The sequence below is a fragment of the Eucyclogobius newberryi genome, unplaced genomic scaffold, assembly GCF_026437365.1.
Source record: "Eucyclogobius newberryi isolate DKJ021-1_F unplaced genomic scaffold, fEucNew1.0.hap1 SCAF_120, whole genome shotgun sequence".
NCBI classification, from domain to species: Eukaryota; Metazoa; Chordata; class Actinopteri; order Gobiiformes; family Gobiidae; genus Eucyclogobius; species Eucyclogobius newberryi.
The window spans coordinates 22,501-50,000 of NW_027315747.1; the positions used below are offsets into that span (position 1 = coordinate 22,501).

Here is a 27,500-nt window from a genome sequence, read left to right on the forward strand (position 1 = left end):
GACATAAGGATCTGACATTTAGCACAGCAAGTTTCAGACTAGTTTCAGTGAGACTGGGCTTTATCTTTTCACAGGGAATATGAATCACATTTCTCAGATTGGGCCTGACTCGCACTTTGTTTTTCCATCTGTGTGATGATGTGACTGCGGAAATAGCACTAGGGGGGGCTCTTTTTACATAGGGCCCCGGGTTTGTTTGATTTTTAATGTGACAATAAGTCCCGGCAACGCTGAGACCCAGTGCATCCTAGCTATGGGAGATACCAGGTGAAAGGCGAGGTTGGATGGGTGGTGGGGCTTTTGTAGCCAAGGAGAGTTTGGGACCAGGTGAGAGGCGAGGGGGGATGGGTGGTGGGGCTTTTGTTGGTGTAGTCGGCATAGCCCTTGCTATATTGGGCGTGAGTGGAGCCATCTTAATGCCTGATTTGATCAGACTTTCAAAATGGCTGGGAAGGCCCATGGGTGAGAGTGGAGATGAGAAGGAGAATGATGAATCTTTAGTGGGAGTAGATGTTGCAGGGGGAACCCAGGGCTGGTGTGAAGGCAGGGGCGATGACAGGGATGTTGTTGGGCTTGTCACAGATGGGTCCAAGGCCTTTGAAGATTGTTCCTTTGCTGGAGGCGGTGGAGGTGAATGTGGAGCAGCTGGAGCTGAATCCTTTGCTGGTGGTGGTGGAGCAGCTGCTGATGAATCCTTTGGTGGAGGCTGAGGTTGTGGTGCTTTTGATGTTGAAACATTGGCTCGGTCTCTGGCTGAGGGAGCAGGAATTCTTCTCTCATTCCTCTCTTCTCTAACTATCTGCTCAGGACCCTGTCCAGGCCCAGTCCAATGCCTCAGAGCGTGGAGCAGGTTCTCTGTCAGCACCCTCACTCCACCTCTGCATAGGTGGGGGCCATTTCTCTTAAACAGGTCCTCTCGTTTCCAGAATAGATAGAAGTTCTCAATGTAGTGTAGTCCTCTCGGGGAACACTCTTTGGACAGCCATGTGTTCAGCTGAAGAAGCCGGCTAAACTTGTTTATCCTCCTGTCGATGTTTGGAAGAGGTCCACTTATGAATGTTTTGATTTCCATTTTATCAAGCACGTCGAATAACTTCAAGAAGTCTTTTTTCAAAACTTCAGTCTGTTCCCGCCGCATGTCCACTGCACCCACGTGCACAATCAGCTGTTTAGCTCCTCCATATTTAGCCATAACATTTGGAAGGAGTGACGTTATCTCAGAAACAGTGGCGCTTGGAAAAGAATGTGTGTTTATCTTTTCATGCGTCACGTGACTTATCGCGCCGTCCCCAACTAAAACAATCTGCGTGACCTTGGCTCCTGGCACAGATCCTCCTCGCTGTATTTTGGCCACGTCATCTTTCCTTTTTTCATTTAATTCCATCTCTGAAAGTGGTAAAAATCTGTTGGTGAGCTGTATTTTAGGTGACTTCACGTTATCTTGGTATCGTTTAGGCTTTGCTCCAAGTTTGTTCCAAGAAACAGCCTGGTCTTTCTGGTTTTTAGACAGTTTTGGAAACGACACAGAGTCACTGCGGTTTAGGTTGAAAGTAGCAGTTTTTCTTGTAAAAAGTGTGCTCTTCTTACCGTCGGTAGACACAGGAATGGTATCGTGAAGAACTTTTTCAGATTCCAAAACAAATATCCGTGTTTTCAGCTCATTAATTTCTTGTTGATATTTCCAATATTAAGACCACAAGTCAGTCATTTCAACAACGAACATTGTCTCACACAAACAAACTCTCAGTTTAACAAAGTCCAAAAACAAAAACACAAAAACAAAAAACTGAATTCAGTTGAATTCAGCTGAAGCTTTGAAGCTTTGAAATGTGCTAATGACGTCTGACATGTCGGGCAGAATGGATTACCATTACGTTCAACAAAAAATATAAACTTATAAAATATAATTCCCACTCTGTTAAAAACGTCCTGTGTTCATCTTCATATTTTCATTTAGCTGTGCATTTTTTCCTGCCATTTTGAGAGCAAAATTGACACCTGCTTTGCTGAATTTCACCTCATGCGCGTTTGACGAAAATACCATATTCAAGTTCAATATTGGTGGTTTTCTTTTAGATGAGGCCGTCTTCCCGTATTCTGGACGGGGCATTTCAAAATGTGGACGGGCATTTTCGAGTGCAAGGACGGGCTCATTTTTATTAATAAATCTCAGAAAAAAGGGAATATTATCATTAAATCGGGGTGGGAAGCGTTTGATTAAAGTCCGCCTCGGCCCGCGCCATGACACTGATTGGTCAACAAAGTTTGTGTGCTTGGCTCTGATTGGCTGCCGAGCCGTGGTCCGGAGAATGCCGAAGCTCCACTTCAGAGGCGCAGGAAAGTCAATATGATATGAGAGGCGTGCGGTCGCCGAGGATCACCGTGCGAGCGCCTCCGCGCGCGCAGAGCGCCATCTGGCACAACACAAACACAAAATGTTGATATGAACGTAAAAGAGCCCCGTGCAGGTGACTGAACAGCTGTTCAGCCCCGTGCAGGTGACTGAACAGCTGTTCAGCCCCGTGCAGGTGACTGAAAAGCTGTTCAGCCCCGTGCAGGTGACTGAACCACGGACATGCCGTATTGTTGTATTTATTGGAGCAGCAGCGCTGTATCAATATAGCCACGGCCGTACACAAAAAAATCAAAAAAATGCTCCATGAAAATGACTTTATCTCGTGAATTTAGCACCGGTCACGGGTCCGGACAGAACCATCACTCGGTCCGGATCTGGACCGGGGTCCACCATTTGGTGATGGCTGTAGTGGAGGAATAAACAGGTTAGAAGGTGTAACCCCTATGAATGTGACAATATGTATGTATTACAAGTGTAATACATTCCTACTAAAGGAAAGAAAAGGAAAAACTGATTTTTTCTAGCTGCAAAGTTTTGGTGCTCTTACTGACTGGAAAGAGGGGTCAGACATGGCTGTGCCTGGTCTCCCCTCCTGTTTGCTTTGTATTTTGAACCTTTAGCTTAATATATTAGGCAAACAAAAACAATCGAACAATTGATGGGACAGAACATAAAACTGCCTATTCTATTCTATTTGACCAAACCAGACAATTCCGTCCCCAATGTGAGGCATTTTGTCCAAGAAACTGGTTCAATGTCTGGATACAAATCAACAAAAAAAATGAAATTCTCTTTCTGACATCCCCCTCTGTTCTAGAGACTGAGAGACAAAATATAACCCTCTTTTCAACCCCTTTTATAAATATAAAATGGACTCTGATCCCATAGTTAAGTCTAAGTCAAAGGATTGAAACTATACAAATGTATATCTTGCCCAGATATCTCTATCTAAGTCAGTGTGGTGCCGGGGGTTCCTGTACAGGTCTTATACTGAGAGTCATGTGGTGCCTGAGGTTCCTGTACAGGTCTTATACTGAGAGTCATGTGGTGCCTGAGGTTCCTGTACAGGTCTTATACTGAGAGTCATGTGGTGCCTGAGGTTCCTGTACAGGTCTTATACTGAGAGTCATGTGGTGCCTGAGGTTCCTGTACAGGTCTTATACTGAGAGTCATGTGGTGCCGGGGGTTCCTGTACAGGTCTTATACTGAGAGTCATGTGGTGCTGGGGGTTCCTGTACAGGTCTTATACTGAGAGTCATGTGGTGCCGGGGGTTCCTGTACAGGTCTTATACTGAGAGTCATGTGGTGCCTGAGGTTCCTGTACAGGTCTTATACTGAGAGTAATGTGGTGCCGGGGGTTCCTGTACAGGTCTTCTACTGAGAGTCATGTGGTGCCGGGGGTTCCTGTACAGGTCTTATACTGAGAGTAATGTGGTGCCGGGGGTTCCTGTACAGGTCTTATACTGAGAGTCATGTGGTGCCTGAGGTTCCTGTACAGGTCTTATACTGAGAGTCATGTGGTGCCTGAGGTTCCTGTACAGGTCTTATACTGAGAGTCATGTGGTGCCGGGGGTTCCTGTACAGGTCTTATACTGAGAGTCATGTGGTGCCTGAGGTTCCTGTACAGGTCTTATACTGAGAGTCATGTGGTGCTGGGGGTTCCTGTACAGGTCTTATACTGAGAGTCATGTGGTGCCGGGGGTTCCTGTACAGGTCTTATACTGAGAGTCATGTGGTGCCTGAGGTTCCTGTACAGGTCTTATACTGAGAGTCATGTGGTGCTGGGGGTTCCTGTACAGGTCTTATACTGAGAGTCATGTGGTGCCTGAGGTTCCTGTACAGGTCTTATACTGAGAGTCATGTGGTGCCGGGGGTTCCTGTACAGGTCTTATACTGAGAGTCATGTGGTGCCGGGGGTTCCTGTACAGGTCTTATACTGAGAGTCATGTGGTGCCTGAGGTTCCTGTACAGGTCTTATACTGAGAGTCATGTGGTGCCGGGGGTTCCTGTACAGGTCTTATACTGAGAGTCATGTGGTGCCGGGGGTTCCTGTACAGGTCTTATACTGAGAGTCAGTATATCTTACTGGAACATGACAGACGCTTGAGTCATTCAGGGAGGTGGAGAATCCTTGGGTAAAATCAGTTCTTACAACATGGAAGGAGCTGATCAAAACATACAAACCAAACAAAGATGTTAAAATCTTAAACTGGTGAACTCACAATCTGAGATTGTGAAGGAGAATCATCTGAAGAGCTTTGAGGTGAAAGATCAGGACTTTTTTTTAGGTATTTACAAGTAAGGAGTTATTATAATCAAGAAATCAAAAAGAATGATGACCATCAGAGCATTTGACTGAAACATTCATTAAAACATATAAATCTGAACTTTCAAGGGGAATAATATCTAAATTGAAAGTCTTGACAGTCACTACTGACACATGAAGAGTAAATGTGAAAGAGAGGGTCACTTTGTTCTGGAGGATGAAGAGTGTGAAAGTATAAGAACATCTTAGTGGAGAACCACAGGATCACATGGAGGGAATTCTGTTGGAAAAGTGTGTTTTGGGGGACTGTGTTGGGACTGTCCTGTCGTCCGGGTTAGTGGGGGGTTGAAAACTGTCTGCAGTGCATTATTCATGTATTTGGGCCTCAGAGGTCCTGCCATGGACACACATACCTTTGGCATATACTTCTGGTGGCTGGAAAAAAGGGATCACAAAGAAATGGATGACACAGACTGCAACAACAAGGACTGACAGATATTAGACATGTGGACTACATTTTGTAATGGACAAATTCAATAGACTCTGGACTGTTAAAATGTTTATTCATGTTGTTTTAAATGTAACTTCTTTGCAGTATAACGTCTCACCTCAGTCCGGGGCGCTGCCAAAGAGCCGAAGTCTGGAAAGAAAGGAGCAGCAGGAGCCCATAGTTCTGACCAAGTGGAGACACAGCACCTACGTCCTGGACCTCAATGAGAAGGTATGACCGCTGCAGGACTGACACATACTGAGAAGGTATGACCGCTGCAGGACTGGCACAGACTGAGAAGGTATGACCCCTGCAGGACTGACACATACTGAGAAGGTATGACCCCTGCAGGACTGACACAGACTGAGAAGGTATGACCCCTGCAGCACTGGCACAGACTGAGAAGGTATGACCGCTGCAGGACTGACACATACTGAGAAGGTATGACCGCTGCAGGACTGAAACATACTGAGAAGGTATGACCGCTGCAGGACTGGCACAGACTGAGAAGGTATGACCCCTGCAGGACTGACACATACTGAGAAGGTATGACCCCTGCAGGACTGACACAGACTGAGAAGGTATGACCCCTGCAGGACTGGCACAGACTGAGAAGGTATGACCCCTGCAGGACTGGCACAGACTGAGAAGGTATGACCCCTGCAGGACTGGCACATACTGAGAAGGTATGACCCCTGCAGGACTGGCACAGACTGAGAAGGTATGACCCCTGCAGGACTGGCACAGACTGAGAAGGTATGACCCCTGCAGGACTGGCACATACTGAGAAGGTATGACCCCTGCAGGACTGGCACAGACTGAGAAGGTATGACCCCTGCAGGACTGGCACATACTGAGAAGGTATGACCCCTGCAGGACTGGCACAGACTGAGAAGGTATGACCCCTGCAGGACTGGCACAGACTGAGAAGGTATGACCCCTGCAGGACTGGCACAGACTGAGAAGGTATGACCCCTGCAGGACTGGCACATACTGAGAAGGTATGACCCCTGCAGGACTGGCACATACTGAGAAGGTATGACCCCTGCAGGACTGGCACAGACTGAGAAGGTATGACCCCTGCAGGACTGGCACAGACTGAGAAGGTATGACCCCTGCAGGACTGGCACAGACTGAGAAGGTATGACCCCTGCAGGACTGGCACATACTGAGAAGGTATGACCCCTGCAGGACTGACACATACTGAGAAGGTATGACCCCTGCAGGACTGGCACATACTGAGAAGGTATGACCCCTGCAGGACTGACACAGACTGAGAAGGTATGACCCCTGCAGGACTGGCACAGACTGAGAAGGTATGACCCCTGCAGGACTGGCACAGACTGAGAAGGTATGACCCCTGCAGGACTGGCACATACTGAGAAGGTATGACCCCTGCAGGACTGACACAGACTGAGAAGGTATGACCCCTGCAGGACTGGCACAGACTGAGAAGGTATGACCCCTGCAGGACTGGCACATACTGAGAAGGTATGACCCCTGCAGGACTGGCACAGACTGAGAAGGTATGACCCCTGCAGGACTGGCACATACTGAGAAGGTATGACCCCTGCAGGACTGACACATACTGAGAAGGTATGACCCCTGCAGCACTGGCACAGACTGAGAAGGTATGACCCCTGCAGCACTGACACATACTGAGAAGGTATGACCCCTGCAGGACTGACACAGACTGAGAAGGTATGACCCCTGCAGGACTGACACAGACTGAGAAGGTATGACCCCTGCAGGACTGACACATACTGAGAAGGTATGACCCCTGCAGGACTGACACATATTATATCTACATAGGATCCAGGGAGGCTCAAATATGTTTTTACAAAAGCATTCACTGCTTTATTCAAAGCTTTTTGCACTATAAGCCTCTTGTTTTATTCTAAGTTATAGCAATATTTAAATTGACTTTTACAGACTTTTAGGCAGTTCTATTAAAAGAAGTTTGTTCTTTCACTTTTGTTGTTTTTATTGCACTAAAAACATGTGTTGTTCTTGTTCTTTAGCGATAATATTCCACTGTGCGGTGTTATCGCTCATCCAGAAAAGATTCAGTTGTATCATCTGGACACTGTTAGAAAAACTCTCATCCAGAGTCATTCTCAATCTGGGGAGCTAGTCTGAGACCTCTTATTCTATCCTGAGTAAGCTCCGCCCCCCTGATAATAGCCTGTCCTGTTTTTGTTTACACCGAGTTTCACCTGAAACCAGTAACAGCCTCAGAGTCAGATTGTTGCCTGGCTGCATCTCGCAACGCTTATTTTTTCTCTAAACAAAATGAAAGTGTAAAGTTCAAACCTCTGGAAGTGTCCAGCTAACACCCAGCTAACACCCAGCTAACACCCAGCTAACACCCAGCTTACACCCAGCTAACACCCAGCTAACACCCAGCTAACACCCAGCTAACACCCAGCTAACACCCAGCTAAGTGTCCAGCTAACCCAGCTAACACCCAGCTAACACCCAGCTAAGTGTCCAGCTAACCCAGCTAACACCCAGCTAACACCCAGCTAACACCCAGCTAAGTGTCCAGCTAACCCAGCTAACACGCTTTTGTTGTGTCTCTTAAGATAAGATAAGCCTTTATTTGTCCACACAAAGGGGACATTTTGGTGTCTCAACACATGTAGGTAATAGAACAGATAACTTATAGAAAAGCTCTTATAAACAAAACTCTCATAGACAAAACCTCTCATATTCTTATTAATAAGGAATAGAGAGAAAAACATAAATAGATAAAATAAGACAAAAATAATAATAACAGTGGCAAAAGTAAACACTCTTGCACATGATTATGTCAGTATTGCACATGGGTATGACAGTATTGCACATGGGTATGACAGTATTGCACATGGGTATGACAGTATTGCACATGGGTATGTCAGTATTGCACATGGGTATGACAGTATTGCACATGGGTATGTCAGTATTGCACATGGGTATGTCAGTATTGCACATGGGTATGACAGTATTGCACATGGGTATGACAGTATTACACATGGGTATGACAGTATTGCACATGAATATGTCAGTATTGCACATGGGTATGACAGTATTACACATGGGTATGACAGTATTGCACAGGGGTATGACAGTATTACACATGGGTATGACAGTATTACACATGAATATGACAGTATTGCACATGGGTATGACAGTATTGCACATGGGTATGACAGTATTACACATGAATATGACAGTATTGCACATGGGTATGACAGTATTGCACATGGGTATGACAGTATTGCACATGGGTATGACAGTATTACACATGGGTATGACAGTATTGCACATGAATATGACAGTATTGCTCATGGGTATGACAGTATTGCACATGGGTATGACAGTATTGCACATGGGTATGACAGTATTGCACATGGGTATGACAGTATTACACATGGGTATGACAGTATTGCACATGAATATGACAGTGTTGCACATGGGTATGACAGTATTGCACATGGGTATGACAGTATTGCACATGGGTATGACAGTATTGCACATGTGTATGACAGTGTTTGTTGTAGAGTCTGACAGCAGCAGAAGGACAGACTGTGAAACGTCTCCTTCACACAGCGAGGGTGGATCAGTCACTGAAGCTGCTCTCCAGAGTGGACAGAGTGTCCAGAGTGGACAGAGTGTCCTGCAGGGGGCGACACTCATGGTCCAGCATAGATGTGAGTTTAGCCAGGACCCTTCTGTCCCCCACCTCCTGCACCGAGTCCAGAGGACAGTCCAGGACGGAGCTTTGTCCAGCTTCTTCCTCTCCCTCTCTGTGATGCTGCTGCTCCAGCAGGAGCTGATCAGTCCGATGATGGCAGAGTCGTCAGAGAACCTAACCCTGGACCTGGTTTAGACCTGGTTTAGACCTGGTTCAGACCTGGTTTAGACCTGGTTTAGTTCTGGTTTAGTCCTGGTTTAGACCTGGTTTAGACCTGGTTTAGTCCTGGTTTAGACCTGGTTTAGACCTGGTTTAGACCTGGTTTAGTCCTGGTTTAGACCTGGTTTAGACCTGGTTTAGACCTGGTTTAGTCCTGGTTTAGACCTGGTTTAGTCCTGGTTTAGTCCTGGTTTAGTCCTGGTTTAGTCCTGGTTTAGTCCTGGTTTAGACCTGGTTTAGTCCTGGTTTAGACCTGGTTTAGTCCTGGTTTAGTCCTGGTTTAGTCCTGGTTTAGACCTGGTTTAGACCTGGTTTAGTCCTGGTTTAGACCTGGTTTAGTCCTGGTTTAGTCCTGGTTTAGTCCTGGTTTAGTCCTGGTTTAGACCTGGTTTAGTCCTGGTTTAGACCTGGTTTAGTCCTGGTTTAGTCCTGGTTTAGACCTGGTTTAGAGCTGGTTTAGTCCTGGTTTAGTCCTGGTTTAGACCTGGTTTAGACCTGGTTTAGTCCTGGTTTAGTCCTGGTTTAGACCTGGTTTAGCCCTGGTTTAGTCTGGTTTAGTCCTAGTTTAGACCTGGTTTAGACCTAGTTTAGACCTGGTTTAGACCTGGTTTAGTCCTGGTTTAGTCCTGGTTTAGTCCTGGTTTAGACCTGGTTTAGACCTGGTTTAGTCCTGGTTTAGTCCTGGTTTAGACCTGGTTTAGACCTGGTTTAGTCCTGGTTTAGTCCTGGTTTAGACCTGGTTTAGACCTGGTTTAGACCTGGTTTAGTCCTGGTTTAGTCCTGGTTTAGTCCTGGTTTAGTCCTGGTTTAGACCTGGTTTAGTCCTGGTTTAGACATGGTTTAGTCCTGGTTTAGTCCTGGTTTAGACCTGGTTTAGACCTGGTTTAGTCCTGGTTTAGTCCTGGTTTAGTCCTGGTTTAGACCTGGTTTAGTCCTGGTTTAGACCTGGTTTAGTCCTGGTTTAGTCCTGGTTTAGACCTGGTTTAGACCTGGTTTAGACCTGGTTTAGTCCTGGTTTAGTCCTGGTTTAGTCCTGGTTTAGACCTGGTTTAGACCTGGTTTAGTCCTGGTTTAGTCCTGGTTTAGACCTGGTTTAGACCTGGTTTAGTCCTGGTTTAGTCCTGGTTTAGTCCTGGTTTAGTCCTGGTTTAGACCTGGTTTAGTCCTGGTTTAGACATGGTTTAGTCCTGGTTTAGTCCTGGTTTAGACCTGGTTTAGACCTGGTTTAGTCCTGGTTTAGTCCTGGTTTAGTCCTGGTTTAGACCTGGTTTAGTCCTGGTTTAGACCTGGTTTAGTCCTGGTTTAGTCCTGGTTTAGACCTGGTTTAGACCTGGTTTAGACCTGGTTTAGTCCTGGTTTAGTCCTGGTTTAGACCTGGTTTAGTCCTGGTTTAGACCTGGTTTAGACCTGGTTTAGTCCTGGTTTAGACCTGGTTTAGTCCTGGTTTAGTCCTGGTTTAGACCTGGTTTAGAGCTGGTTTAGTCCTGGTTTAGTCCTGGTTTAGACCTGGTTTAGACCTGGTTTAGACCTGGTTTAGTCCTGGTTTAGACCTGGTTTAGCCCTGGTTTAGTCTGGTTTAGTCCTGGTTTAGACCTGGTTTAGACCTGGTTTAGACCTGGTTTAGTCCTGGTTTAGTCCTGGTTTAGACCTGGTTTAGACCTGGTTTAGACCTGGTTTAGACCTGGTTTAGTCCTGGTTTAGTCCTGGTTTAGACCTGGTTTAGTCCTGGTTTAGACCTGGTTTAGTCCTGGTTTAGTCCTGGTTTAGTCCTGGTTTAGACCTGGTTTAGACCTGGTTTAGTCCTGGTTTAGTCCTGGTTTAGTCCTGGTTTAGTCCTGGTTTAGACCTGGTTTAGTCCTGGTTTAGTCCTGGTTTAGACCTGGTTTAGACCTGGTTTAGAGCTGGTTTAGTCCTGGTTTAGACCTGGTTTAGACCTGGTTTAGTCCTGGTTTAGACCTGGTTTAGTCCTGGTTTAGTCCTGGTTTAGACCTGGTTTAGACCTGGTTTAGACCTGGTTTAGAGCTGGTTTAGACCTGGTTTAGAGCTGGTTTAGTCCTGGTTTAGTCCTGGTTTAGACCTGGTTTAGACCTGGTTTAGACCTGGTTTAGAGCTGGTTTAGACCTGGTTTAGTCCTGGTTTAGACCTGGTTTAGAGCTGGTTTAGACCTGGTTTAGTCCTGGTTTAGACCTGGTTTAGACCTGGTTTAGAGCTGGTTTAGTCCTGGTTTAGTCCTGGTTTAGACCTGGTTTAGACCTGGTTTAGAGCTGCTTCTGATGTGGCTCTCTGTGTCATTTTGGACAGAAACTGTTGTAGCACAAATAGAAAAACGCCTGTGGATTTATCTACTTTTTCTTGTAAATAGTTGTTTATTGCTTGTATATATCACAAGAATACTTGTATGTTTTCATATTTGCACCTTGTGGTTCAGTTTGAACCTTTTTAAATGCTTGGTTGATGTTTGAGGTTTTTACAATGACAAAAACATAATTTTCTAGACAGACTTTGTGTTTTTTGTGTGTGTTTAGGTGCAGTATGTTGAAATAGTATGTCAAAGTGAAAAACTAACTAACTGATCATATATATATATATATATATATATATATATATATATATATATATATATATATATATATATATATATATATATATATGTGAGGTTGTGCTGAAAAAAGATACTCAACATTGGTCTGGTAAACATGAATGTAGTATATCAGGGCAAAATTGAAGGTACCCAAAAACGGCCAAAAAAGCTCCGGACCCTGAAGGGTTAATGACCCTTTATTTAAAGGTCCCATAACATGCAAAATCGACTTTTAAGAGCTTTTAACCTTCTTACATTGCTATTTGTGCTTCATTTATGTCCAGAGTGTTTTTTTGATTGATTCCCGCAGTTTTTAGCTATATTACAGACTATCTCCTACGTCACGGGTGGGCGGGGCACACACGCGCTCTGAGACTACGTCACGGGTGGGCGGGGCACACACGCTCTGAGACCACGTCACGGGTTGGGCGGGGCACACACGCTCTCACTGAGACTACGTCACGGGTGGGCGGGGCACACACGCGCTCTGAGACTACGTCACGGGTGGGCGGGGCACACACGCGCTCTGAGACTACGTCACGGGTGGGCGGGGCACACACGCTCTGAGACCACGTCACGGGTTGGGCGGGGCACACACGCTCTCACTGAGACTACGTCACGAGTGGGCGGGGCACACACGCGCTCTGAGACTACGTCACGGGTGGGCGGGGCACACACGCGCTCTGAGACTACGTCACGGGTGGGCGGGGCACACACGCGCTCTGAGACTACGTCACGGGTGGGCGGGGCACACACGCTCTGAGACCACGTCACGGGTTGGGCGGGGCACACACGCTCTCACTGAGACTACGTCACGGGTGGGCGGGGCACACACGCGCTCTGAGACTACGTCACGGGTGGGCGGGGCACACACGCGCTCTGAGACTACGTCACGGGTGGGCGGGGCACACACACTCTCACTGAGACTACGTCACGGGTGGGCGGGGCACACACGCTCTCACTGAGACTACGTCACGGGTGGGCGGGGCACACGCGCTCTGAGACTACGTCACGGGTTGGGTGGGGGAGCCAGATGGCTCTTGGGTGGGGGTGAATATCAAACCAAGCCGTTTGCATTTCCGGGTTGGTGAAGGGTCCAAGGTCTGGGTGATATTTCTGAACTATTATGTTAAGGGTGTTGCACAACACTTATTATTATCAATGATACACTTAGGATAGACTACCAAACGTGAACAAAGCCTGTTATGGCACCTTTAAGGAAAAAATGCAACATTAAGACTTATCTGGAGGAAAATGATACCAGGGAAATATCTCCGCCTCCTTTGGGACGCTTCCAAAGCAGTCTTGAGAGGACAAATTATAGCTATAGCCCCCGAAAAAAGAGAAACAAAGGGAGAAAAAGCTAAATATTGCAGGAAAAACTCAAATTGATGGTAAATCATGCCAAGAAGGAAAGTTCTCAAATTCTACACAAAATTATAAAGAGAAGAAGAGAAATTGATGATCAGGGCCACGTCTTTGGAATCTCATCATTAATCTCCCGTAAGGCCGCTAAACTCACTGGGTCTGTCCCACTCCGAGTCTCCTCAACTGATGAATCTGGAGCGGTCGCGTGATGCAGCTGGTGCAGAAGTGGCACTTAAGGGCGACGAAGCAAGCGCAGGAGCTGAGCTAGCAGCTAGCTTAGGTGCTGCACTGCTAGCCCGATTTTCAGTGGCCTTTTTCTTGTTTTTCTAAGGCACAAAATATGTGTCCAGTGTCTTCATGTCTGATCCTACATGAAAATATTGGGTCTAGCCATTATTTTCACAGTTACAACTGCGTCCGAACTAAGCAGCCATCATCCCGGAGGTCAGGAAACTCATTTGAACCTCTTGTATCCACGATCTTGTCCTTTGGGTCATTAGCCAAAGCTCATGATCATAGGTGAGAGAAGACCCATGGACCGAGTGGTAAATTGAGAGCTATTTGTAATTGTTATAATTGCTTACATTTTTAATATAAAAATGTCATTTTTTAGTTTTAAAGCATGTTTTGTCTATATACCTTTTACATTCATGATATACCACAAGGAAAAAGCAAAAATAATTTAGTTGAACCAATAGGCAAGAAATGTGTCCATGTGTAAATGCTAATAGTTGATACACTTCCATTTCTCAATAGCTACAGAGGTGACATCTCAGCTTTTGACTGTGACAAACCCTGTTCCACCAGGGCTGCCCTTTGTCACCGGTTCTGTTCATACTTTTTATGGACAGAATTCTAGGCGCAGTCAGGGGTCGGAGGGTGTAGTCAGGGGTCGGAGGGTGTGGTCAGGGGTCGGAGGGTGTCCGGTTTGGGGACCACAGGATCTCATCTCTGCTGTTTGCAGATGATGTTGTCCTGATGGCTCCATCAAACCTGGACCTGCAGCTGTACTGGGACGAGAGGGAAGCGTCTGGGATGAGAATCAGCTCCAGATCCGAGGTCATGGTTCACATCCGGAAAAAGGTGCCTTGTCCTCTCCAGGTGGGTGGGGGGTCCTTGTCCTCTCCAGGTGGGTGGGGGGTCCTTGTCCTCTCCAGGTGGGTGGGGATTCCTTGTCCTCTCCAGGTGGGTGGGGGGTCCTTGTCCTCTCCAGGTGGGTGGGGAGTCCTTGTCCTCTCCAGGTGGGTGGGGAGTCCTTGTCCCAAGTGGAGGAGTTCAAGTATCTCGGGGTCTTGTTCACGAGTGAGTGAAGGATGGAGCCTGTGATTGACAGTTAGATCGGTGCAGTCGCTGCATCGACTGTTGTGGTGAAGAAGGAGCTGAGTCCAAAGACAAAGCTCTGGATTTACCGGTCACTCTACGTTCTGACCTCACCTATGGTCATGAGCTTTGGGTCATGACCCAAAGGACAAGATCACAGATACAAGCGGTCGAAATGAGTTTCCTCCGCCGTGTGGCTGGGCGCTCCCTTAGAGACAGGGTGAGGAACTCAGTCACACAGGGGGAGCTCGGAGTAAAGCCGCTGCTCCTCCAGCTGAGGTGGCTCGGGCATTTTTCGGATGCCTCCTGGACGCCTCCCTGGGGAGGTGTTCCGGGCATGTCCCACCGGAAAGAGGCCCAGGACACTGGCTGGCGCCTCGGGAACACTTTAGGGTCCCCCGGAGGAGCTGGAGGAAGTGTCTGGGGTTAGGGAAATCTGGAAGTCCCTGCTTAGACTCCTGCCCCCGCAACCCGGCCCTGGATAAGCAGAAGAAGAAGAATTTATGGATGGATCTGTAATATATTTGAATTCTGGGTGATATCTAAAAGAAGAGAATCAAACAACATCACACTCCAGTTAGCCTCACATTTTTCACTGCCACAGACTTTCACACACATTTGAACTCAAGACCTTTCTCTCTTTAAATAACAAACTTTTGAGGAAATGAATTGTTGTGTTGAGTTGAACCGTCCTTTATGTCCCCCTGCCATTAGCAAACACACTCTAAGCTCTGCACAAGAGTAACGACAGTTTACATGTAATCATATAAAGAAACACATAGTTGTGCTCCTCATAGTTCTACTATACACTGCCACAAAGAGGAATCTATTTTATTTGAATCATTTAATTTAATTTGAATCATAATGTGTATTTTTCCACTGACAGTGATGTCACTGCACAGCCTCTGTTAGACTGCCCGCTGCCAAAAGAGCCCAAGTAGCATACATACATACAGGCTGCGAAATAGATGGGGGCCCGGGGCCCGCAAGCAGTTGAATCTCCGGCGGGCCCGTGGTTTGAAATAGGAGGGGGCCCGCCGTGCCCCTCCTCGAAAAAAATCAAGATTTAACTAGTAATTTGTTCATATTCGGGGCATTTTCATCGCTTAAAGGTGGAATGGACGATTTTTTTCAGCAAATTTTTTATCATATTTCCTCGTGTCGTGGATAAATCATTTGTCCTGCCACGTGTCAATCATAAAACGCACCTACCGCTCACCTGCAGCCACGTGCGGCTCGTGCCCACGTTTCCGCGTGCCTAAGCGCATGGATCTATCATAATATAGTTCCCTCAGTGTACGGGGCAAAATGAATCAAATCAAATCAATTTATTTTTGTAAGGCCCAAAATCACAACAACAGTTGCCTCTGAGGGCGACAGGGAGAAATGAAGACGGAGAAAGACAGTTCGAGCTGACGCAGATGTGGACAGAAATCTACGGGAGACGAGAGATGTGATGCGCTCCGTTGCGCTAATAAACAAACGCACGTGTGTGTTGTTTCAGTCCACACGGGGGAGTGGCATGTGCACGGGGGAGTGGCATGAGCACGGGGGAGTGGCATGAGCACGGGGGAGTGGCATGTGCACGGGGGAGTGGCATGAGCACGGGTGAGTGGCATGTGCACGGGGGAGTGGCATGAGCACGGGGGAGTGGCATGAGCACGGGGGAGTGGCATGTGCACGGGGGAGTGGCATGAGCACGGGTGAGTGGCATGAGCACGGGGGAGTGGCATGAGCACGGGGGAGTGGCATGAGCACGGGGGAGTGGCATGAGCACGGGGGAGTGGCATGAGCACGGGGGAGTGGCATGAGCACGGGGGAGTGGCATGAGCACGGGGGAGTGGCATGAGCACGGGGGAGTGGCATGTGCACGGGGGAGTGGCATGAGCACGGGGGAGTGGCATGTGCACGGGGGAGTGGCATGAGCACGGGGGAGTGGCATGTGCACGGGGGAGTGGCATGAGCACTTCCGCCTGCGTTCTCAAATCGCCGAAAAATTGTCCATACTACCTTTAAGTTTGTTTTTTTACAGACACGCCCACTTCGCACGTCTTCTCGCTTCTCATTGGCTGAGCGGTCTCCGTGACGTAATATCGATGAAAGCGGGCATCTGATTGGCCGCTGCGTTGGTGTTGCGTTCACGTGTCCTCGGAAATGCTCGGTCTAATTTTCGGGGCAATGTATATATGTATATAATGTATATATGTTAGTAGTTTATTTTGTAGGCTGTGATTTTATATATTCCACAAGATCTCCTTGTGTAAAATGCTGTAAACAGTATTTATTTTGTATCTAAGAAACATGATTATATTAAATGAAACAGTTTTAAACATCATGATCTCTGGTTTATATGATTCACTATTTGTGCTCTTCATATCAAAGAACAGATAAAAGTACTTTAAATTGTTTTACATGCTAATAACCAGGTTTAAAACACATTTATCTTGTTCTTATGACGCCGCGATGCTGCGCGCGCTTGTGGGCCCCTGAAATTTGCTTGGGGGCCCCTAACTTTGAAAATCTATTTCTCAGCCTGATATATACCAGCTGGGCAGTTCAGAAAATGTGTAGCCATGGCTTATGTGACTCTCTTTAATTGGTTTAAGAGGAGGGAGAGTTCATTTGCCCTATTGAGTAAATCATTTCTAGAACTAGAGATGTTTTTTGCCAAATGTGATTAGTAAAGGATCTAGAATTTCATAACTAACCTAATTATGTCGGAGAAAAGTGTCAAATGAATAGAACGTCACATGTGCCTTTTCGCTTCTTAACCCTAATTTGGATCTTCTAACGTCAATAACACTCTGATAATGACTCATTTTTGTCCAGTTTCTTTTGACCAACACTAACGATGTTGACTGTAAATGCATGTTACACTTTCCTCTTAGCGTAACGCCCTGGCTGTGTGGTTCTTGTTGACAGGAGAATGCTCCAGAAGGCCCCAAGCAGAGCTCCCCGGACTCTGACTCGTGCCCGTCGTCTCCCAAACACCCAAACACTGTTAGTATGCCTGCCACACGCATCATCTGCCCACATGTCTGCCCGCTAACACGCTAACACACATGTCTGCCCGCTAACACGCTAACACACATGTCTGCCCGCTAACACACGTCTGCCCTCTGCCCGCTAACACGCTAACACACGTCTGCCCGCTAACACGCTAACACACATGTCTGCCCGCTAACACGCTAACACACATGTCTGCCCGCTAACACACATGTCTGCCCTCTGCCCGCTAACACACGTCTGCCCGCTAACACGCTAACACACATGTCTGCCCGCTAACACGCTAACACACATGTCTGCCCTCTGCCTGCTAACACACATGTCTGCGCGCAAACACGCTAACACACATGTCTGCCCGCTAACACGCTAACATGCTACACTGTAACACACATGTCTGCCCGCTAACACGCTAACACACATGTCTGCCCTCTGCCCGCTAACACGCTAACACACATGTCTGCCCGCTAACACGCTAACACACATGTCTGCCCGCTAACATGCTAACACACATGTCTGCCCTCTGCCCGCTAACACACATGTCTGCGCGCAAACACGCTAACACACATGTCTGCCCGCTAACATGCTACACTGTAACACACATGTCTGCCCGCTAACACGCTAACACACATGTCTGCCCTCTGCCAGCTAACATGCTAACATACATGTCTGCCCGCTATCACGCTAACACACATGTCTGCCCGCTAACACGCTAACACACATGTCTGCCCTCTGCCCGCTAACATACATGTCTGCCCTCTGCCCGCTAACATGCTAACATACATGTCTGCCCTCTGCCCGCAAACACGCTAACACACATGTCTGCCCGCTAACACGCTAACATGCTACACTGTAACACACATGTCTACACGCTAACACACATGTCTGCCCTCTGCCCGCTAACATGCTAACATACATGTCTGCCCTCTGCCCGCTAACATGCTACACTGTAACACACATGTATGCCCTCTGCCCGCTAACACGCTACACTGTAACACACATCTCTGCCCGCTAACACGCTACACTGTAACACACATGTCTGCCCTCTGCCCGCTAACACGCTACACTGTAACACACATCTCTGCCCGCTAACATGCTACACTGTAACACACATCTCTGCCCGCTAACATGCTACACTGTAACACACGTGTCTGCACGCTAACACGCTACACTGTAACACACATCTCTGCCCGCTAACATGCTACACTGTAACACACGTGTCTGCACGCTAACATGCTACACTGTAACACACGTGTCTGCACGCTAACATGCTACACTGTAACACACGTGTCTGCACGCTAACATGCTACACTGTAACACACGTGTCTGCACGCTAACATGCTACACTGTAACACACGTGTCTGCACGCTAACATGCTACACTGTAACACACGTGTCTGCACGCTAACATGCTACACTGTAACACATATACAAATACATACCAAATGAAGCTCAGTGATTCACCGTTCATGATTGCGTAGTTTGCGATTCAAATAGTAGTTTGTCCTGACAAAATGCAAGATCGTGCTGAACGCAGACCTGAGCAGGGAGAAAGAGAGAGCCTCGGTGACCTGTGACTTTTCATTGATGTTCAAGGGGTCAAAAATACCCGAGTTGTGGCAGAAAGAATAAAGTCTAAAGAATAAAGACTTTCCCCTCCTCCCTGTACCTCCATCACCTAGCAACAGAGAGCGCCGCTAATGCTGATGCTACCGCTAATGCTAAGACCACGGCATGAGAGGAAATGTCCCATCAAAATAAAAGAGGAAGAGGAAGTGAAACCAATTGTGAAAATACACAATATCTACAATGCACTTTTTTCATGGCGTCTCGAGGAGAATATAACCCATGAGTTTCAAACAATCAGACAATGCTGAGTTTTTCACACAATGGGTAGGGGTACAATGTACTATAGAGTACATTTATTACATGGTATTAATTATTTCCACTCAGACATAAAAACACATTAGTGAGTGAAATATGAGCTCCGTAGATCATTTCCATTAGGCGTTAATTGTCCTCGAAAAAACAGGAAAATAAGGCTTTTTTGAGGGCGTGTTACGCGGATATATTTTTTAGAATATTTATTCAATTAGATGCAAAAAGTGTTGTTTTGAGCTCGATCGGACAAGTACGATTTTGAAAAAAAAAGTCACTTCGGTGCCACTTCGAAACAAAACACGATCTAATTTTGCAGATGCCTAAAAGACAATTGAATTATCCTTTTTTTATTTAGTTATATTTTTTTAACCTTTATATAACCAGGCTTTCTTTTTCAAGGGTGATCAGGGGCAAAGGGAAAGACACGAAGCTCACGAATCACAAGAACCTTCACACACATACTCTTATTTTTTATTCTTAAATGTTTCCTATTTAATAAGAAACATTTGAGAAAAAAAAATAAGAGTTGAACAAAAACAAGTCCAGATGATGACAATTAAAGACTTTTGTGGCACCAAAGCCTCATTACAATCTTTAATACCCATTTTGCCTTTGTGAGCTTTAAAAAATGGAATAAAAACATTTTTATTAGTCTGTTTGCTGTTATTCGACCCACCATGTTTCAAGTGGGTCGGTCGGTAGGTAAATTCTTATTTTTTTGTATTTGAAGGCAAAAAAAAAAGATCAAAATTTTGCAATTTTTTGACTGAAGCTCAAGCAGGGCCCTGAAGCTCAGCAGGGCCCTGAAGCTCAAGCAGGGCCCTGAAGCTCAAGCAGGGCCCTGAAGCTCAGCAGGGCCCTGAAGCTCAGCAGGGCCCTGAAGGTCAAGCAGGGCCCTGAAGCTCAGCAGGGCCCTGAAGCTCAGCAGGGCCCTGAAGGTCAAGCAGGGCCCTGAAACTCAAGCAGGGCCCTGAAACTCAAGCAGGGCCCTGACGGTCAAGCAGGGCCCTGAAGCTCAGCAGGGCCCTGAAGGTCAAGCAGGGCCCTGAAACTCAAGCAGGGCCCTGAAACTCAAGCAGGGCCCTGAAACTCAAGCAGGGCCCTGAAACTCAAGCAGGGCCCTGAAACTCAAGCAGGGCCCTGAAGGTCAAGCAGGGCCCTGAAACTCAAGCAGGGCCCTGAAGGTCAAGCAGGGCCCTGAAACTCAAGCAGGGCCCTGACGGTCAAGCAGGGCCCTGAAGCTCAGCAGGGCCCTGAAGGTCAAGCAGGGCCCTGAAGCTCAGCAAGGCCCTGAAGCTCAGCAGGGCCCTGAAGGTCAAGCAGGGCCCTGAAACTCAAGCAGGGCCCTGAAACTCAAGCAGGGCCCTGAAGGTCAAGCAGGGCCCTGAAACTCAAGCAGGGCCCTGAAACTCAAGCAGGGCCCTGAAGGTCAAGCAGGGCCCTGAAGCTCAGCAGGGCCCTGAAGGTCAAGCAGAGCCCTGAAGCTCAAGCAGGGCCCTGAAGCTCAAGCAGGGCCCTGAAGCTCAAGCAGGGCCCTGAAGCTCAAGCAGGGCCCTGAAGCTCAAGCAGGGCCCTGAAGCTCAGCAGGGCCCTGAAGCTCAAGCAGGGCCCTGAAGCTCAGCAGGGCCCTGAAGCTCAAGCAGGGCCCTGAAGCTCAGCAGGGCCCTGAAGCTCAAGCAGGGCCCTGAAGCTCAAGCAGGGCCCTGAAGCTCAAGCAGGGCCCTGAAGCTCAGCAGGGCCCTGAAGCTCAGCAGGGCCCTGAAGCTCAGCAGGGCCCTGAAGGTCAAGCAGGGCCCTGAAACTCAAGCAGGGCCCTGAAGCTCAAGCAGGGCCCTGAAACTCAGCAGGGCCCTGAAGGTCAAGCAGGGCCCTGAAGGTCAAGAAGGGCCCTGAAGCTCAGCAGGGCCCTGAAGGTCAAGCAGGGCCCTGAAACTCAACCAGGGCCCTGAAACTCAAGCAGGGCCCTGAAGGTCAAGCAGGGCCCTGAAGGTCAAGCAGGGCCCTGAAACTCAAGCAGGGCCCTGACGGTCAAGCAGGGCCCTGAAGCTCAGCAAGGCCCTGAAGGTCAAGCAGGGCCCTGAAGCTCAGCAAGGCCCTGAAGCTCAGCAGGGCCCTGAAGGTCAAGCAGGGCCCTGAAACTCAAGCAGGGCCCTGAAACTCAAGCAGGGCCCTGAAGGTCAAGCAGGGCCCTGAAGGTCAAGCAGGGCCCTGAAGGTCAAGCAGGGCCCTGAAACTCAAGCAGGGCCCTGAAACTCAAGCAGGGCCCTGAAGGTCAAGCAGGGCCCTGAAGCTCAACAGGGCCCTGAAGGTCAAGCAGGGCCCTGAAGCTCAGCAAGGCCCTGAAGGTCAAGCAGGGCCCTGAAGCTCAAGCAGGGCCCTGAAGCTCAGCAGGGCCCTGAAGCTCAGCAGGGCCCTGAAGGTCAAGCAGGGCCCTGAAGGTCAAGCAGGGCCCTAAAACTCAGCAGGGCCCTGAAGCTCAGCAGGGCCCTGAAACTCAAGCAGGGCCCTGAAGGTCAAGCAGGGCCCTGAAGCTCAGCAGGGCCCTGAAGGTCAAGCAGGGCCCTGAAACTCAAGCAGGGCCCTGAAACTCAAGCAGGGCCCTGAAGGTCAAGCAGGGCCCTGAAGCTCAGCAGGGCCCTGAAGGTCAAGCAGAGCCCTGAAGCTCAAGCAGGGCCCTGAAGCTCAAGCAGGGCCCTGAAGCTCAAGCAGGGCCCTGAAGCTCAAGCAGGGCCCTGAAACTCAAGCAGGGCCCTGAAGCTCAAGCAGGGCCCTGAAGCTCAGAAGGGCCCTGAAGCTCAAGCAGGGCCCTGAAGCTCAGCAGGGCCCGCTCACCGCTGCATGGGAATGGCTTGCGTGCGCCGGAACGTGCGCTGGAGGTAGCCGGAGGGGCCGATGGGGCAGATTGGTGACGGCCCTAGTTCCGTCAGTTTGCCCCAGGGCAGCTGTGGCTATAATAGTATCTTATCTTCACGTGCAGCGTGACTGAATAATGCAATATGAAGCTGTATGTGTTCTTCTCATTGTCTTCAGGCCTCAGAGAAGTGTGGAGTCCTCAACGTCACAAAAATCACAGAGAATGGAAAGAAAGTCAGGTAAGAAAAGGCTCGTTCACGTCACATTAATATCGACCTAATAAACCCTTTGAAATGTCATCAGAATGTTTCAAACAGACTATAGCATAGACAACATTTTCAATGATTAATTGACTCAATCAATACGACAGATTTTAAGTCTGAACTCAATTTTGCTGAAATAAGCAAAAATAAACTATTTTGAATTATTATTTTTTGAAGTTATTTTTTCTAGACACTAAATTGTGTCTGTAATATATCTATAGATAAAATTTAAAAACTATTGTGAGCGTGTGTAGCGGTACAGATGTTATGTGTGTGTCATAATGTGATATTAAATGTCCAGTAAATGCAGTAAAATCCCATCTTAAATGTGTCACTTCACGTTCCATTCATTCCCTGAGGAACAAGCGTCTGCCTAAAAGAAATACTTCAATTCTTTCTTTTTTTATGACTTTTTTAAACCTCAAAGCAGAACAATACAAAGAACATCAGAATCAGAACGTTTTTTTACCATCATCAGTGAAATTAATTCATCAAATAAGAACTTTTAAGGTGTTTTTTACTTCATTTATTCCATCTATTTTTGTAGCAGTTTAACCTTAGTGTCCTTAGAGCCTCCTTCTGGAGCAGGTGGAAGTGAAAAGCTCTTTGGTATAAACACTATAAACGTGATTGACTCTGGTCAATGAGGATTTGTTTAAACAAGTAAAAAGAAAATGAAAAAGTCAAAGCGATGAAATAAATATTATACTTGTGAAAAGAGCCTTTTGCCATTGTACAAATATAGTTGCCTGATGTGTGTGTGTGTGTCTGCGTCTGCGTCTGCGTGTGTGTGTGTGTGTGTAGGAAGAACTGGGCGTCGTCGTGGACCGTGCTGCAGGGCTCCTCTTTGCTCTTCACCAAGGGCCAGGGAGGCAACAGCAGCTGGGTATGTACAGTATCACACTCACACTCACACACACACACACACTCACACACACACACTCACACACACTCACACACACACACACACACACACACACACACACACACACACTCACACACACACACACACACACACACACACACACTCACACACACACACACACTCACACACTCACACACACACACACACTCACACACACACACACACACACACACACACACACTCACACACACACACACACACACACACACTCACACACTCACACACACACTCACACACTCACACACACACACACACACACACACACACACACACACACACACTCACACACACACACTCACACACACTCACACACTCACACACACACACACACACACACACACACACACACACACACACACACACTCACACACACACACACACACACACTCACACACTCACACACACACTCACACACTCACACACACACACACACACACACACACACACTCACACACTCACACACTCACACACACACACACTCACACACACACACACACACACACACACTCACACACTCACACACACACTCACACACTCACACACACACACACACACACACACACACACACACACACACACACACTCACACACACACACACACACACACTCACACACTCACACACACACTCACACACTCACACACACACACACACACACACACACTCACACACACACACTCACACACACTCACACACACACACACACACACTCACACACTCACACACACACTCACACACACACACACACACACACACACACACACACTCACACACACACACACACACACACACACTCACACACTCACACACTCACACACACACTCACACTCACACACTCACACACACACACACACACACACATACACTCACACAAACACTCACACTCAGTGCTTTGTCTTCATTGAAGATCGTCTCTTGTGGCTCAGACGTTACAAGAACAGGACTTCTGTTCTGATGATCTGATATTTGCCTTTTCTCCCACAAACCAAGGAGCAAGAGGCTGTAAGAGAAACTAACCCTGGGAAAGGAAAGGGAACTAAACTATTAGTAATGATGGACTGAAGGACTTTAACCTCGGGGGAAAACCCATGTCCCCACAATCTAACAATGCTAAAACTATGGTAGCTCCAGACGGAGGAACATTCTAGACGAGGCGTGTGAGGTGAAAGTCAAAGTGAAGAACAAGATTCTGGATCTGGAGTTCAGGTCCCACAGGAAGGAGACGACAACCAGAGGGCCTCCTCCAGAAGATGATTCTGGAGCTGGGGCCCTTTCCATCACCAACGGCAAAAGTGAGGGAGGCAGAGGGGCGTGGTGAGCTGGGGAGAGAGGGGCGTGGTGAGCTGGGGAGAGAGGTGCGTGGTGAGCTGGGGAGAGAGGGGCGTGGTGAGCTGGGGAGAGAGGGGCGTGGTGAGCTGTGGAGAGGGGCGTGGTGAGCTGTGGAGAGGGGCGTGGTGAGCTGGGGAGAGAGGGGCGTGGTGAGCTGGGGAGAGGGGCGTGGTGAGCTGGGGAGAGGGGCGTGGTGAGCTGGGGAGAGAGGTGCGTGGTGAGCTGGGGAGAGAGGTGCGTGGTGAGCTGGGGAGAGAGGTGCGTGGTGAGCTGTGGAGAGGGGCGTGGTGAGCTGGGGAGAGAGGGGCGTGGTGAGCTGTGGAGAGGGGCGTGGTGAGCTGTGGAGAGGGGCGTGGTGAGCTGTGGAGAGGGGCGTGGTGAGCTGGGGAGAGAGGGGCGTGGTGAGCTGTGGAGAGGGGCGTGGTGAGCTGGGGAGAGAGGGGCGTGGTGAGCTGGGGAGAGAGGGGCGTGGTGAGCTGGGGAGAGAGGGGCGTGGTGAGCTGTGGAGAGGGGCGTGGTGAGCTGTGGAGAGGGGCGTGGTGAGCTGTGGAGAGAGGGGCGTGGTGAGCTGTGGAGAGAGGGGCGTGGTGAGCTGGGGAGAGGGGCGTGGTGAGCTGGGGAGAGAGGGGCGTGGTGAGCTGGGGAGAGAGGGGCGTGGTGAGCTGGGGAGAGAGGGGCGTGGTGAGCTGTGGAGAGGGGCGTGGTGAGCTGGGGAGAGAGGGGCGTGGTGAGCTGGGGAGAGGGGCGTGGTGAGCTGGGGAGAGAGGGGCGTGGTGAGCTGTGGAGAGGGGCGTGGTGAGCTGGGGAGAGAGGGGCGTGGTGAGCTGTGGAGAGGGGCGTGGTGAGCTGTGGAGAGGGGCGTGGTGAGCTGTGGAGAGGGGCGTGGTGAGCTGGGGAGAGAGGGGCGTGGTGAGCTGGGGAGAGAGGGGCGTGGTGAGCTGGGGAGAGGGGCGTGGTGAGCTGTGGGGAGAGGGGCGTGGTGAGCTGGGGAGAGAGGGGCGTGGTGAGCTGGGGAGAGAGGGGCGTGGTGAGCTGGGGAGAGAGGGGCGTGGTGAGCTGGGGAGAGAGGGGCGTGGTGAGCTGTGGAGAGGGGCGTGGTGAGCTGGGGAGAGAGGGGCGTGGTGAGCTGGGGAGAGAGGGGCGTGGTGAGCTGGGGAGAGGGGCGTGGTGAGCTGGGGAGAGAGGGGCGTGGTGAGCTGGGGAGAGAGGGGCGTGGTGAGCTGTGGAGAGGGGCGTGGTGAGCTGTGGAGAGGGGCGTGGTGAGCTGTGGAGAGGGGCGTGGTGAGCTGGGGAGAGAGGGGCGTGGTGAGCTGGGGAGAGAGGGGCGTGGTGAGCTGGGGAGAGAGGGGCGTGGTGAGCTGGGGGGAGAGAGGGGCGTGGTGAGCTGGGGAGAGAGGGGCGTGGTGAGCTGGGGAGAGAGGGGCGTGGTGAGCTGGGGAGAGAGGGGCGTGGTGAGCTGGGGAGAGAGGGGCGTGGTGAGCTGGGGAGAGAGGGGCGTGGTGAGCTGGGGAGAGAGGGGCGTGGTGAGCTGGGGAGAGAGGGGCGTGGTGAGCTGGGGAGAGAGGGGCGTGGTGAGCTGGGGAGAGGGGCGTGGTGAGCTGGGGAGAGAGGGGCGTGGTGAGCTGGGGAGAGAGGGGCGTGGTGAGCTGGGGAGAGAGGGGCGTGGTGAGCTGGGGAGAGAGGGGCGTGGTGAGCTGGGGAGAGAGGGGCGTGGTGAGCTGGGGAGAGAGGGGCGTGGTGAGCTGGGGAGAGGGGCGTGGTGAGCTGGGGAGAGAGGGGCGTGGTGAGCTGGGGAGAGAGGGGCGTGGTGAGCTGTGGAGAGGGGCGTGGTGAGCTGTGGAGAGGGGCGTGGTGAGCCGGGGAGAGGGGCGTGGTGAGCCGGGGAGAGAGGGGCGTGGTGAGCCGGGGAGAGAGGGGCGTGGTGAGCCGGGGGGAGAGGGGCGTGGTGAGCCGGGGGGAGAGGGGCGTGGTGAGCCGGGGGGAGAGGGGCGTGGTGAGCCGGGGAGAGAGGGGCGTGGTGAGCCGGGGAGAGAGGGGCGTGGTGAGCCGGGGAGAGAGGGGCGTGGTGAGCCGGGGAGAGAGGGGCGTGGTGAGCCGGGGAGAGAGGGGCGTGGTGAGCCGGGGAGAGAGGGGCGTGGTGAGCCGGGGAGAGAGGGGCGTGGTGAGCTGTGGAGAGGGGCGTGGTGAGCTGGGGAGAGAGGGGCGTGGTGAGCTGGGGAGAGAGGGGCGTGGTGAGCTGGGGAGAGAGGGGCGTGGTGAGCTGGGGAGAGAGGGGCGTGGGGAGAGAGGGGCGTGGTGAGCTGGGGAGAGAGGGGCGTGGTGAGCTGTGGAGAGGGGCGTGGTGAGCTGTGGAGAGGGGCGTGGTGAGCTGGGGAGAGAGGGGCGTGGTGAGCTGGGGAGAGAGGGGCGTGGTGAGCTGTGGAGAGGGGCGTGGTGAGCTCTGGAGAGGGGCGTGGTGAGCTGGGGAGAGAGGGGCGTGGTGAGCTGGGGAGAGAGGGGCGTGGTGAGCTGGGGAGAGAGGGGCGTGGTGAGCTGGGGAGAGAGGGGCGTGGTGAGCTGTGGAGAGGGGCGTGGTGAGCTGGGGAGAGAGGGGCGTGGTGAGCTGGGGAGAGAGGGGCGTGGTGAGCTGTGGAGAGGGGCGTGGTGAGCTGGGGAGAGAGGGGCGTGGTGAGCTGTGGAGAGGGGCGTGGTGAGCTGTGGAGAGGGGCGTGGTGAGCTGGGGAGAGGGGCGTGGTGAGCTGGGGAGAGAGGGGCGTGGTGAGCTGTGGAGAGGGGCGTGGTGAGCTGTGGAGAGGGGCGTGGTGAGCTGGGGAGAGAGGGGCGTGGTGAGCTGTGGAGAGGGGCGTGGTGAGCTGGGGAGAGAGGGGCGTGGTGAGCTGGGGAGAGAGGGGCGTGGTGAGCTGGGGAGAGAGGGGCGTGGTGAGCTGTGGAGAGGGGCGTGGTGAGCTGGGGAGAGAGGGGCGTGGTGAGCT

At 50.2% G+C, this 27,500-nt stretch overlaps 1 protein-coding gene across 1 annotated transcript in view; it reads left to right on the forward strand.

Moving 5' to 3' along the window:
* Positions 1-27,500, forward strand: part of LOC140357020 (rho GTPase-activating protein 12-like) — a 112,040-nt gene that overhangs the window by 13,601 nt on the left and 70,939 nt on the right. Inside the window, exons 4-7 of the mRNA XM_072441997.1 lie at positions 5,218-5,343; positions 17,199-17,276; positions 22,190-22,251; positions 23,080-23,161. Of these exons, the coding sequence (XP_072298098.1) occupies positions 5,218-5,343; positions 17,199-17,276; positions 22,190-22,251; positions 23,080-23,161 (348 nt within the window). The remainder of the gene's footprint in view (positions 1-5,217; positions 5,344-17,198; positions 17,277-22,189; positions 22,252-23,079; positions 23,162-27,500) is intronic.